The sequence below is a fragment of the Osmerus mordax genome, chromosome 8 (assembly GCF_038355195.1).
Source record: "Osmerus mordax isolate fOsmMor3 chromosome 8, fOsmMor3.pri, whole genome shotgun sequence".
In the NCBI taxonomy this organism is placed as follows: domain Eukaryota; kingdom Metazoa; phylum Chordata; class Actinopteri; order Osmeriformes; family Osmeridae; genus Osmerus; species Osmerus mordax.
Window position 1 is genome coordinate 9410786 of NC_090057.1, and position 15000 is coordinate 9425785.

Sequence of the window (15000 nt, forward strand, 5' to 3'; positions counted from 1 at the left end):
ATATGAATAATATATGGACACCTGCTAGTAGGACCTCTCATCCCAAAACCATGGGCATTGATATGGTGTTGGTTCCTACTTTGTCTGTATAACTACCTCCACCTTTCCGGGAAGGCTTTCCAATAGGTGTTTTAACATGGATGCGGGATGTGCTTCCATTCAGCCACGAGAGCTTAGAGTTTAGGGAGGTGGGGCACTGATGTTGACTGTGATTATACCGGGCTTGAAAAGGGCTTTAGAAATGATCCCAAATGTGTTTTATGGTGTTTAGGTCAGGAGCCAGACGTGTTTCACGCCACACTCGACAAAGCTTTTTCTTTTGCGGACGGCACTTTGTGCGTGGGTGTTTTATCAAGTCAAAACAGGAAAAAGCCTCCCCCAAATAGTTTCCCAAAAGTTTGAAGCACATCATCGACTAGAGCGGCAATTTATGCATTAGCATGAATATTTTCACCAGTAGAACTAAAGGCGCCGGCCCAAAACCATGAAAAAGCCCCCAGTGTTAATTGGCTCGATAACGCCTCTGCGCCCAGCGAGGTCCGTGCAGAAATGTCTCGTGGAGTTTGGCGCGCCATCAGCCAACATCAGTGCCCGATCTCACTAATGCTCAAGTGGATGAAGGGGCTCAAACAGACCCACTCCAAAGCCCTCTCAGAGGGGGGGTCGCTGTCCCAGCCACAGACGGGTGCGAGTCGGAGGGGGGCGTACGGTTTTACAATGGGACGTCAACCTCATATTGGTGCATACACTTTCGTCCATGTCGTTTCCCTGAGCATGTTTGACAGACAGTGCACGTGTACGTACGAGGGGCTGTGGGTGTATACTGTATGCGTACATTGTATGTCCGCTGTGTGTGTGTGTGTGTGTCTGCATGCTCCCGTCTGCTCCTGTTGTCGTCTGCCCCCCCTCCCCGCCCTACATAATTCATAAGGGTTGAGCTGTGATAAATGCGACTGCAGGGCCTGCTGGTGATAGGGCTTCCACGGGCCTCGCTGCTAATATCCCCCCACGGCGTCCCGCGGCGCGCCACAATACGCCAGGACAGTAGCATCCAATTTCCCAGCTCTCCAAAAAAGCCATCTATGTGGAAATGGAGCTCCCTCAGCCGCAAACAACAAATACAACCAGTAATGGGCAGAGACCGAGAGAGAGGAGGGGGAGGGGGGGGGAGCAGGAACGTGAGGGCGAGAGAGAATGGGGAGCGGGGGGAGGGAGGAGGGGAGGGAGGGAGAGAGAGTGAGAGAGAATGGGGAGGGGGGGGGGGGAGGGAGCACGAACGTGAGGGCGAGAGAGTGAGAGAGAGAGAGAGAACGGAAGAGAGGAAGGAGAAACGACGAAATGGTAGAAGCTGTATGACGGAGAGCAGGCAGAGAGATGGAGAGATGGATGGAAATGAGAGGAGCAGAGAACGGCTGTCTTAATGTTGACACCCTCCCCCCTCCACACACGCACGCACACTCTCTCTCTCTCTCTCTCTCTCTCTCTCTCTCTCTCCCCAGTTATAAGTTGCTCGGAGGTGTGTTAAATTGCCTACTTCCAGGGGCGTACTTTGATAGTTGGGTTTTAAATTTTGGGAAGCTATTATTTTTCTCTATGGGGTGTCTCTCTCTCACTGTTTCCCTCTCTCTCCATATCATCACACTTTCATACCTTATTGTTTTTCCTGTTTCACACCCATTCTCTCCCCTTTATTACATGCATTATTACAGACACAATTCCACAGCGTAGTGGTAAATAGCAAAGACTTTCTACCCCAAATAACTATGCTTTTGTTGATGTAACCGAAATGGTGGTGCGCCTTGTTTTTTCTATACTTGAAGCTGGTTGGTAAAAGCTGGTGTTTTGATGCGCTCCGTTGCTTACACAAACAGTAAATTAGAGAACCTAATCAGATTGCCATTATACAGTCATACAGTATTCTCTTAGAACAAGTTACAACTCAATGAATACAGTATATTAGCAAAGGATACAAAGAAATATGAGTAGTAGTATACTACTAATACTAGTATCCGTTCATCTTTATTGATGACCTTTCATGTAGTACCATTAAACCGCTAAGCTGATCTGAGATCAGGGTTAGAGCCAGACCGTTCCACCCAGGGACCCGCGGAGGGAGGGCCAGGGACTCTCTCTATCACACCGAGAGGTTTGGCTCTCAGAACTGCCGAGTAAGCATATAGCCCAAAAAAGTACTCCAGAAGTTTGATTTATGATTTCTCAATTGTGTGCGTGTGTGTGAGTGTGATCTTTTTTGCTGTATTATACCCCTGAGGCCATCATCGGTAGAATACTTTGATTCTCAGGTCTCAAACACACAGAGTTGATTTATGGGTTCAGTTTAAGTGGTTTCGTACTTGAGGTATTCATCATGGAAGCACTACCCTCTGTCTTCATGGATAATTCACCAAAAAAGCTCAACCCTTCTAATCTCCCCCCCCCCCTCCCCCTCCCCTCTCTCTCTCCTTCATTGCAGTGCCGAAGGATCCCAGTCTTCAGTGGCGCAGGGTGGCGTGGAGTCACGACTGCACCCTCCTGGCCTACGCCGACAGCACCGGCACGGTCCGCGTGTTCGACCTGACGGGCAGTGAGCTGTTCGTCATCCCTCCGGTATCCACGCGCCGCCCCGCCCCCCCTCTCTCTCTCTCTCTCTCTCTCTCTCTCTCTCTCTCTCTCTCTCTCTCTCTCTCTCTCTCTCTCTCTCTCTCGGCCGTCCTTCCGCTTCCCGTTCAGGCCAGCACCTTGCTCGGGCTTCCTGCTCTTCCACAGCTCTTTCTGCTATGTTCTCCGTCTCGTGTTTTACTCCGATCCTACTGTCTGTGATGTCTCTGGTGTCCTGTACAGGCATATGTCCTTCGTGCACAGTAAGAACCAAAGAGGTTATCTGAGGTATTTCTGCATTTTAAACGTTCCCTCTTGCAGTGCACTACTGTAACCAGAAGTGTATAGTGCTCCTGCACTATACACTTCTGGGGGGGGGGGGGGGGGGGGGGGTCAGTGTCAGCTGAACTTTGACCTTTGTGATCAGTAACACTAGGCTGTGAGGGAACACACACACAACATCCAGACCATGGGCTCCAGAGAGGAGCTGCTCCGCTGCCCATGCATGAAACCCATTTACTGGGCGCTTTCAGCCGTAAGCCCCCTTCTGCTCCTGGAGAAGGCTTAGCCTTCTCAAATATCCTCCTCAGTCTGTCGCTTTTTGCTATCTCTCTCGACTCTCTCCCTCTCTTTCTGGCCTTTTTCCCTGTCTCTCTCTCTCTCTCTCTCTCTCTCTCTCTCTCTCTCTCTCTCTCTCTCTCTCTCTCTCTCTCTCTGTCTGTCTGTCTGGCTCAGTTCTCACTATGTATTCCCACCGTCCTCTCTCCCTCCCTCTCTCCCCCTTTGTCTTCCGCTCTTCCCTCCTTTCTTCTTCTTTCATTTCCCCCTCTACTTTCATATCGGCCTCTCTAAATCACTCGTAGCTGTAATTTCCAGCCCATCTGCTTCTCTTCTCCTTCACTCTCCCTCTCACCTTCCCTTCGCGCATGCACTCTCACTGTCCCCTCTTATCATCCTCCCCTCTCCGTCTCTCCCACCCTCCCTCTCTCTCTCTATCGCTTTTCCATCTCTCCGTCCGCTCTGTCAAAGGCACTGAGTGCAGTCGCTTGTCTCCCCTCTCAGTCACACTCTCCCCCTGCCACCCGAGGTTTATTGCTCTATCTCTGTCTGCCACTTTGGCTTTAGCCACACGCGCGCGCGCGTGCACACACGCGCTCGAACCCCCTCTTTTCCCCCCAGTCTTTTCCTCTCTCTGGCTTTGCCTCTGAAGGATGGTCTCCTTCAGTGCAAGCCTCTCTTTGCCGTCTCTCTCTCTCTCCGTCTCTTGTTCTTTCTCCGCCCGCTCCTTCCCCTTTGCCGCCGCTCCCTCTCTCCCGCTCCACTTGTTTGTCTCTCGCCCTCGCCCCTTCTCTCCAAATAGTTCTTTGTCCCTGGCAGGGTGAGACATGTAACGGAACACTCCTATTTTTAGGGGATCTGATCAAGAGGCTGATGGAGGGTGGAACAAGAGAGCGAGAAAAAGAAGCCCAACACCGCCAGGGGAAGAATGGGAGGGGAGGAGAAAGCATGACTAATATCCGCAGCTTGTTTGTTTGTCTGCCCTGCCTCTGTAGACGGCCAGTTTCCCTGGAGACTACAGCTATGCTGCGGCCGGCCTCATCTTCCTGGAGTACACGGCCAGCGCCCAGTGGTCGGCCGAGCTGCTCGTCATCACCTACGGGGGCGGGCTCAAGAGCTACCTGGTCAGGTATGCACCACGAGGCGCGTTTGTGTACATGCCGATGCCCGTCTCATTCTCTATTTGTGTGCAGATCGTGAGATCGTAGGTTCAAATCCCCCATTCGCTTTGAATAAATGCGCCTGCAAAAGAAGCAGGTTACTATTCTTATTCTAATGATGCTGGAGTCGGGTAGCCGTCTCTTGATGGTGTGTGTGTGTGTGTGTGTTTGAGTGTGCTCATGTTTGGAGCCTCACAAATTAATCTGGGTGATTTCTACTTTCCACACTCACACTGATGCATAAATATGGACTTTATCTCTCACGCGCACACACACACACACACACACACACACACACACACACACACACACACACACACACAAGCACACACACACACACACACACACACACACACACACACAAGCACACACGTGCACACCCACCCCTCCACATAAAAACGCCCATATTGTGTCCAAAAAGGAGACCGCCAGTCTTCAGAGCTTAGCTATGATTCCCAGCTTTCTAAACATCACAAGAGCTAATTATGATCTGGGAGCCATTTGATGTGGTCTTCCAGCAGATTTCCTCTCTCCCAGTCTGCTTGTTTTGGTGTTTGTTTATAATCTTGCAGCTTAGCCACTCTCTTCACTCAGTCTCAATCTCAGACTGGACCAAACTGGGCTGCCAGCAGCCCACTTTGAAAGAGAACATCAAGTAGAAGCATACATTTTTGTTGTTGTGGTGCGTGTGTATGATTGCGTGTGTGTGTGTGTGTGTGACAGAGACAGGGTTTATGCTCACGCACACGCACATATATTTCAAGCTTAAGTGTGGTAATGTTAACAGTACATGTAGTAATGAATATTCATGTTCTCCCTCTCGAAGAATCTCATGAAAAATAGATTGATTCACAACCCATTCTACAAAGATCACACAACGCTAAATTAGAAAGTAGTTTGCCAAGATAGATGACCACTTCCCAAGTCTGCAATGTCCTACTGAGTGCTTCCATGATTGTTCCACATGTTCAAATTCCATCATGGTGTCTGACCCTTGACCTCTCTCAGCGTGGGGACCAATCAGAGCTTCCAAGAGAACCACAGCTTCAGTTTCTCCGCCCACTACTCCCATGGCATCACCACGGCGATATACCATCCTGGCCACCGGTAAGCACACTCCTCATACGCAGGCATATGTAACCCTCTGATTGGCCGGTTCAAGTGTCCGTCACGTTTCTTTCATCCATCCAGTCCACTAGTAAATAAGGGGTAGGACCTTAAAGCTAACCAAAAGTGTCCGCTTGCTGGATTTCCCATGACTTCAACAATATGGTTGTAACAGTGTCACTCAAGGCACATATGATTCATCCAACAGAAGGAATTTACTGACTGTACGTGATTTCACATTCAGGTTAACTTTGAATATGTTAAGCAAAATGCGTGTTTAAACGTGAAACATGATATGGATGCCGGTGTTTTTACGGTGACTAGGTCTCTCCACAGACAGGGGGCAGTGTTGAACCAGTGAGCCGTGCTGTTTTTGCCTTCTCATTGCTTTGTCATTGTTATGTCTGCTGGGGAATTCAACAACGGAGCTTTGTCTGCTATTTCAACTAATTACTAGTTCTGTGCTTTCCAAATGCTTTGCATGCAAATGAGTGTGACACTCCCACTATGCAGTAATAATCAGTCATGCTTCCATACAAAGAAAACCCCCACTGTAACCACCCTCGGCTATCAATAATGATTGCGTGTGTGTGTGTGTGTGTGGTGGTGTGTTTGTCCCAGGCTGCTGCTGGTGGGGGGGTGTGAGTCTGGGGGCCAGGTTGTGTCCCGGGCCGCCCGCTGTGGCATCACTGCCTGGAGAGCTCTGTCTGGCTCTCCCTACTACAAGCAGGTCACCAGCTATGAGGACCACGTCCACGCTGTGAGTCCACCTGCACGCACACGCACACACACACACACACACGCGCACTCGCTCACAGACTCGCTCACCCTCTCTCTCCCACAACCATGCACACACGTGCAAAATCACACATGTACACACTCGAAACCCCCAAACTCAGAGCTCACATTCGTTATCACCCTCATTATTACACAGACATTTGCACACGCACACACACATACACGCACACACACAGAGACACCCCCCCCCCCCTAACTCCAGGGCTGTTCTCATCTCTGTGTGTTTGTCAGACTCAGAGGAGGGGCTACTTCAAGATCCCCACCTTCAGACTGTTCTCCAGACAGAACAACGAACAGGTACCTCAGCACTCTTTCACTTCCTCCAGCCTGCCTCCTCCCCCTCTTCCTCTACCTCCCCCTCTCTCCTCTTCCTCTTCCTCTACCTCCCCCTCTTCCTCTTCCTCTACCTCCCCCTCTCTCCTCTACTCCCTCTCTCCATATTTGATGGGAAACTACATATGCATTAACAGGCCCTTGAATTAAATAGACACATTTGACAGTTTGATGTGTGAGTGTGTTTGATGTGTGTGTGTTTGATGTGTGTGTGTGTGTGTGCTCCAGGACGGTGTGTTCCGCATGAGCCTCAGTCCTGACGCGACTCTGCTGGCTGTGCTGCACTTCTCTGGCTGCCTCTCTCTCTGGGAGATCCCTTCACTCAGACACAGAGCCCAGTGGGAGCAGGAGCAACAGGTACGCCCTGTGTGTGTGTGTGCGTGTGTGCGTGCGTGCGTGCGTGCGTGCCTGACGGTCTGTGTCAATTGTAATATAGAGTGTTTCACATTCTGTCGTTCTGTATGTATGTGTGTGTGTGTGTATCTTGTAATCGCTGTTTGGCTGGAGGTGTGTGTGTGTGTGTGCTGCCCGTTGCCGCTGGCAGGGGGCTTGTATTCCAGAAGGTTGTGCCGATTTGTACGGTGTGTGTTCTGCCTCAATGCTGCTCTGAGCAGGCGAGGTGAGGGAGTGTATGTGTGCAGGGGAAGAAGCTTAATCTGTCTCTCACTCACTCACTCACTCACTCACTCACTCACTCTCTATCTCTCACGCTCTCACTCCCATTATCACTTTCTCACTATCTATCTCACTCTCACACACTTTCTCCCTCCTCCGTCCTGTGTTCCCCTCTGTACAAACCCTCCTCCTACTCTGCCTCCCTCTCCTTCTGTCCTCCTCCCTCCTCTCTCCTCCTCTCTCCATCCCTCCCCCTGTTCTCCCCTGCAGCCAGGATTTGAGGAGATCAACCCCGAGTGGAAGACTTCGCTGGAGAAAAGGAAGAAAATAAAAGGTATCCTGAGCTACAGGGTGGAAAGATATGCTCCGTTACTGACAAGTGTGTGCGCGCGCGCGCGTGTGCGTGTGTGAGAGAGAGAAAGAGAGAGAGAGCGTCTTTTAAAGACACCCCAATAAGAGAACGGGATCCCTATGGAGCCCCCGCGGAGGAGGACCGATGCATTGCGTAATACACCAGACACAGATATCTCCATCTCTCAGAGTCTGTGTGTGTGTGCTGAGGGGATAGCAGTCATACCTGGTGACTGTGTGTGATGAAGCGATACTAGCTAACCTCTGTGTGTGCGTGTGTGTGTGTGTGTGTGTGTGTGTGTGTGTGTGCCCCTCAGACAAGGAGCAGTACTACTCTCTTGTGGACGTGAGCTGGTGGAGTGAGAGTGTGTTGATCCTGGCTCGCTGCTCGGGGGCCCTGACCGTGTCGTCCAGCAGGAGCCTGGCCAACCTGCTGGGGAAGTCCTGCGAGTGGTTCGAACCCTCGCCCCGGGTCACCTCCGCCCACGACGGGGGCTTCCTCAGTCTGGAGGTGAGGACCACAACTCCGGGAGAGTTATGGAGTGTGTTTTGGGTGTGTGTGTTCCTGTGTGCTTGCGTGTAGGTGTGTGTTTGTGTGTAGGTCTGTGCTTGTGTGTGTGTGTGTGTGTGTGTGTGTGTGGGGGGGCTGTGCTTGTGTGTGTGTGTGTGTGTGTGGGGGGGGGGGGTCTGTGCTTGTGTGTGTGTGTGGGGGGGGGGGGGGCGGGTGTGGGGGGTTGTGGGTCTGTGTATCTGTATTATCACTGATCTTATCTCCAAGCCTGGATAGTAAAAAGATTGTGATGATGAAATATTTATCCCTTGTATTTTATCCCCCCATAAAGGCACCGATTTCTCATCGCCCTCCTTTTTATTTTATTCCCTTGCTTTTTTATTTATTTCTGTCTGATTTACTGTGTAAAAAAGACATGTGAATATGGAGAGAAGGATGGAGAGAAGGGTGGAGAGAAGGCTGGAGGGAAGGAATGAAAGAGTGAAAAGTGGAGCGAGGGAGGAGATAAGGTTTTTACTCGCTGACAACTTTGGGGAAGGGTTTCATCAGCCCAGCTCGACATGGGGCTTACCGCCTGGAGGGGTGTGGGTGTGCATAGATGGGTGTGTGTGTGTGTGTGTGTGTGTGTGTGTGTGAGTGTGAGTGTGAGTGTGAGTGTGAGTGTGTGCATGTCTGCATGTGTGCTTTTGACGTCCAAACTCCACATTATAAATGTAATAAGTCTTGGATGTTACACTTGAGATTGTGTGTGTGTGTGTGTGTGTGTGTACTGCCTCTCATTGATTACGGAGCTACATGTTTAAGAGGTACTAAATGTTTGAGAGCGCCCTGGTGAGAGCCAGGCTGCTGGGAGGATCCTCCAGCCCGGGTCAGACCCGCTAGGGCTGATCCTGCACCAGGAGCATGCCGCAGACACAACAGGGCTCCCCTCTCAGTCAGGCAGGGAGGGGGGAGGTGGGGGGTGTGCGTATATGTGTATTTCTCGGTCCCAAATATCCGTAGTGTAAGACGGGCTGAGTGAGTGAGCGGGGGGAGCAGATTGCACACAGCACGTGGCCGGTCTGCGTGCATGCCGCCGCTGGGCGTCCAGCAGCACCGGATCCTGGAGGATGGGCGTGTCGTGTGTCGCCAGGCCAACCGTTGCCAAGATGACGCCCCCACCTTCGTGATCCGTGCCTCCCTGCCTGGTGTGTTTTTCACCTCCCCCTCCCCTCCTCCCCCAGTGTGAGGTGAGGCACGCTCAGAAGAGGGGCCGCCTGGAGAGCGGCCTCTGTGGCGCGGGCGGGGCAGCGGACGAGGACGGCGAGGACGGCGGCGGCGGCGACTCAGACTCGGACGACGAGTCGTCGGCCAGGGCCCGCTACTTCGGCTACGTCAAGCAGGGCCTGTACTACGTGACGGAGATGGAGCGCTTCGCCCCGCCCCGCAAGCGCCCACGCACCGTGTTCAAGAACTACCGTCTGGTCAGCCTGCGCTCCACCACCCCAGAGGAGCTGTACCAGAGGAAGGTCAGCCAGCTCACCCAACACACACACACACCCTGACCACACCCACACTGACCACACACACACTCTGACCACACACACACTCTGACCACACACACACTCTGACCACACACACACCCTAACCACACCCACACTGACCACACCCACACTCTGACCACACACACACTCTGACCACACTCCCACCCTGACCACACCCACCCTGACCACACCCACACTGACCACACACACACTCTGACCACACACCCACCCTGACCACACCCACACTGACCACACACACACTCTGACCACACACACACTCTGACCACACACACACTCTGACCACACACCCACCCTGACCACACACACTCTGACCACACACACACCCTGACCACACACACACCCTGACCACACACACACTCTGACCACACACACACTGACCACACACACACTCTGACCACACACACACTCTGACCACACACCCACCCTGACCACACCCACACTGACCACACACACACTCTGACCACACACACACTCTGACCACACACACACTCTGACCACACCCACCCTGACCACACACACACTCTGACCACACACACACACTGACCACACACACACTCTGACCACACACCCACCCTGACCACACCCACCCTGACCACACCCACCCTGACCACACCCACCCTGACCACACCCACCCTGACCACACCCACCCTCTGACCACACCCACACTCTGACCACACACACACCCTAACCACACCCACACTGACCACACCCACACTCTGACCACACACACACTCTGACCACACTCCCACCCTGACCACACCCACCCTGACCACACCCACACTGACCACACACACACTCTGACCACACACCCACCCTGACCACACCCACACTGACCACACACACACTCTGACCACACACACACTCTGACCACACACACACTCTGACCACACACCCACCCTGACCACACACACTCTGACCACACACACACCCTGACCACACACACACCCTGACCACACACACACTCTGACCACACACACACTGACCACACACACACTCTGACCACACACACACTCTGACCACACACCCACCCTGACCACACCCACACTGACCACACACACACTCTGACCACACACACACTCTGACCACACACACACTCTGACCACACCCACCCTGACCACACACACACTCTGACCACACACACACACTGACCACACACACACTCTGACCACACACCCACCCTGACCACACCCACCCTGACCACACACACCCTGACCACACCCACCCTGACCACACCCACCCTGACCACACCCACCCTCTGACCACACCCACACTCTGACCACACACACCCTGACGACACACACACTCTGACCACACACACCCTGACCACACACATGAGTGGTTCTCATTGGTTCAGTCTTCTAAAAGGATCCAGAATGTTTCCCCAAAGTTCCCCCCCTGGGTTCCTCTAAGTTTCCATAGGTATTACATCATTTCAGCTGACAAAAGAAGATAAATATATCTCGATAGCTCTTCATTCTCATTTCCAAACAAGAATCTTGTCGTTTCTTTTTACAAATTGCTACTCAGACGTCGTTCTCCATCATAAATAGACAAGCGGTGACATCATCTCTCAAAGGCTCTACAGTAGAATACCCATCATTTATCACCGGCATTGAACATCATCAGTCATGTTAATGGCGTTAATCATCATTAAACATTATTAGCAGTTACCATCTGTCATTCCTATCTCAGTTTAACACTCCCATTACACAGAGCTGGAGAATTCTGCCTCCACCTCCACTGGTCTAGGGCTGGATACTTTAGTCCACACAACAGTGTGTGTGTGTGTGTTGTTGGAGTGGTTGTTGAATTCTTTACACTCTTCACTGTGCTGCCACAGTTTGGAGCTCTACTAGAGTTGAGAGAGCAGTGGGAGTGTGTGTGTGTGTGTGTGAGTGTTTGTGCACGCGCCCACCTGTCTGGCTCATTACTAATGTATGGTAATGCAGATTTGAAGTGTTGACACACGCTCACATACACCAACACACACAAACACACACACACACACACACTAGCCTACCTATTCCCTTGGGCTGGATCCCATAGTTGGGCTTCTTGACTGGTTACATTAAGAGAGCGTATCTGGAGTGATTGAATCCCATCCCCCTGGTTCAGGAGAGTCAGAGGGGATGAGTGGTGCTGGAGCCGGCTCAGTGTGCGGGCTCTGCAGAGCAGCTAACAGAGTTATTAGTGGAGGCCCAGGGAGAAGAGGAAACATGATGTCCTCCTACATCTGTGTCAGTGTGTGGGATGAGCTACCGGCTCGGGGGAGCGGCGTGCTGGATAATGTGTTTCCGTGCGCACATACGCACGCACACACACTCACACACACACTTACACGCACGCATATGCATGCTTGCAGACAAAGACAGATGCAAATGTTTCGTTTTTCTACATTTTTCATAGTCGGCTGGTTTCTTAACTGTGTGTGTGTGTGTGTTGTCCAGATTGACAGTGAGGAGTATGGGGAGGCCCTGGCCCTGGCCCAGGCCTATTGGCTGGACTCTGACCTGGTCTACCAGAGACAGTGGAGGAAGAGTACAGTCAGCATCGCCTCCATCCAGGACTACCTGGTAGGCGACCACACTGTGTGTATGTGTGTGTGTTTGCTCTGTGTGTGTCAGTGTAAATGTGGCGGTGTGGCGTGCGTACGTGCTCCCGTGTTTCCCAGACGATCTGAGCGTGGATAGGGGGGGGGGGGGGGGATTAGCGTTTAAAACCCACAACTAAACCCCCCTTCCCCGCAGAGTAAGATCCGGAAGCGCTCCTGGGTGCTGCACGAGTGCGCCGAGCGCGTCCCCGAGAACGTGGACGCTGCCAAGGAGCTGCTGCAGTACGGCCTGAAGGGCACCAGTCTGGAGGCCCTCATCGCCATAGGCAACGGAGAGGACGGGGGCAGGTAGATACCCCCCCCCCACACACACACACACACACACACACACACAAAGTACTGCAGACACATTCAGATCAGCACTGTTGCCTCCCTCTCTGCACCTCCGCTGGTCCTCTTGTTTACTGGGACGGTGTCATCAGTTCTCATTTGGAAACGCGCTCCGTTTCTCCCATCCCCCCCCGCCCCCCCCGTCCTCTCTCCGCCAGATTCATCGTCACGGGGGACCTGGACCTGGACGATGTCCCCTACGAGGACCTGGGGTCTGCGGAGGACGAGACGGAGAGGAGGGAGGAGAGGGAGACGCTGAAACGCCGTGAGCTGCTGGCCCAGGTGGACTTCAGCAGGTACCGGCGTCCTTCTGCCGTGTGGCCCAGCAGAAGGAGAGGAGGACCGGGGCAGGGAGCGGGGAGAGGAGGGGAGGAGAAGGGCGGAGGAGCAGAGAGGGATAAAGAGGTGCAAATGGGACATGTCGGTCGAGACGGAGAGCGATGGAGAGCGGAGGAGAGCAAGGCACGCTGAGAGAAAGAGGGGGCCTGTGGGAGTAAGGGGGGAGATGGAGGGATGAGGAGATTAGTGGGTAATCTGGGGGAGATAATTCATGCCTTTGTTGGTGTGGTGCCCAGTGAAGACTAATGAAAGACCCTTTAGTGATAACTAATTACCCTGTGCCACACATGCACACGCGCTCACACGTGCGCTCGCACGTGCACACGCACTCGCACGAGCACACAGACGGAAAAGTATGGCGTTGCTGGCAGTGCTGCATTCAGCATGAGGCTGTTTCTCTTATGTACTGTTGTGCATCGTAAATGCCGTGGTAGCAGATCCAATCAGCGCTTCAGGGAAGGAGTGTGAGGAAGGACTGAGGGGGAGTGTGTGCTTGTGCCGTCGACTCGCCAGCATCTTCAACTATGTTTTTGCATGGCCATTTTGCGCGTGCCATTTGATTTCTCTCTTTCTCTCCCTCCCTTCCTCCATCTCTCTCTCCCTCCCTTCCTCCATCTCCCCTCTCTCCGTTTATCTCCCCTTCACTTCCTTTCCATTTCGCCTTCTCTCCCTCCTCCTCCTCTCCCTTTTCCCTTCCGTGTCCCACTTCCTGTCCCCCTTACATTTACATTTAGTCATTTAGCAGACGCTCTTATCCAGAGCGACTTACAGTAAGTACAGGGACATTCCCCCCGAGGCAAGTAGGGTGAAGTGCCCAAGGACACAACGTCATTTTGCATGGCCGGGAATCGAACTAGCAACCTTCAGATTACTAGCCCGACTCCCTAACCGCTCAGCCACCTGACTCCCCTTGCTGCCGAGGTGTGACTAACAACCCAACACATCCCACCCACGGTACCCCACCACAACAAATAGCATTCCGGCTGGTAGCGGACCGTGGCAGATTGCAGCCCGTAGTTTGTGTCCTTGTGAGCAGACACGTGTGTGCGTACGTGTGTTTGGCTGTCTGGTGAAGGGAGGGGGCTCTTTAAGGAAGTTGACAGCCAAAAGACTGAATCTTTTTCTTCCCTGATTCCCGACAGTGTGCTTCGACGCTCTCGGCGGGTCTAGAGAGAGAGAGAGAGAGAGAGAGAGATAATAATTCTCTTAATTTCTTTTTAACTACCCTGCCTTTACAGACGTCGCCTGGCATCGATCAGCACTGCGCAGGGTGTGCGCGGATGGTCCGTGTGTATGGAGCATGTGCAAGTGTGTAGCCCACAGTGTATGAATATATATATGTGGATGTGCGTGCGAGGGAGACGTCTTCACTTCGACCGGGCCATTTTCCGTCACAGTGTGCAGTGAAGCGGAGTGTGATTATTGCAGATGGCGGCAGTTGAAAGATTGTCCGCAATCAGGGGAGCAGAGCCTGACAGGCATCAGAAGACGGGTGTGAGGCTCCAGGCCTTCCAGAGCCTGATTAGAAGAATTACCATCCCTCCCTAACTAGCTGAGTTTGCACTTACTGAAGTCGTTACCAAGACGACTTCAGTAAGTAACTCCGCCTCGGAGGCTCCGCCCCCAACGCCGACCTGATGGCGGGGAGTATGTCCGGTGTGGGCGTGGGTGGCACACGAAACATGAGGTGCGCTCGTGTGTGTGTGTGCGTATAGGCTTCTGTCGGATCAGAATCAGACCTTCAGTCTCAAGTCTTCTCATTTGCTCCCTTATTAGGCTTGTGTGTCTGGGCTTATCTTCTGTGTGTGGTGTTTGTGTGCACGCGCACATGTTTTTGTGTGTGTGTTATCGTTGTGTTTTGATGTTTGTATTTGTGTGTATTTCAGTGTGTGTTTGTGTGTCTGTTTGAGCAAATGTCTTTCACCGTCTATTTATGCAGTCCAATTTTGTCTCTCATAGAATGCAATAATCGTTTTTTACCACACACAATGTGTGTGTGTGTGTGTGTCAATGCTATCAGATCAGCGGCTTATTACAATGTGATTTCGTCTCTTCTCCATCTCCGTGGAAACCTCTGAATATTACTGTATCAGAGGGAGATTGAACTGCATAAACAGGGACACGCACATCACACGCAACGCAGAC

The 15000-nt window shown here is 52.4% G+C and overlaps 1 protein-coding gene across 1 annotated transcript in view; it reads left to right on the forward strand.

Moving 5' to 3' along the window:
* Window positions 1-15000, forward strand: part of nbas (NBAS subunit of NRZ tethering complex) — a 91511-nt gene that overhangs the window by 4843 nt on the left and 71668 nt on the right. The window contains 12 exon segments of the mRNA XM_067241748.1: window positions 2474-2607; window positions 4152-4285; window positions 5325-5423; window positions 6045-6183; window positions 6453-6518; window positions 6783-6911; window positions 7440-7503; window positions 7838-8031; window positions 9255-9539; window positions 12023-12148; window positions 12323-12474; window positions 12675-12812. Coding sequence (XP_067097849.1) covers window positions 2474-2607; window positions 4152-4285; window positions 5325-5423; window positions 6045-6183; window positions 6453-6518; window positions 6783-6911; window positions 7440-7503; window positions 7838-8031; window positions 9255-9539; window positions 12023-12148; window positions 12323-12474; window positions 12675-12812 — 1660 coding nt within the window.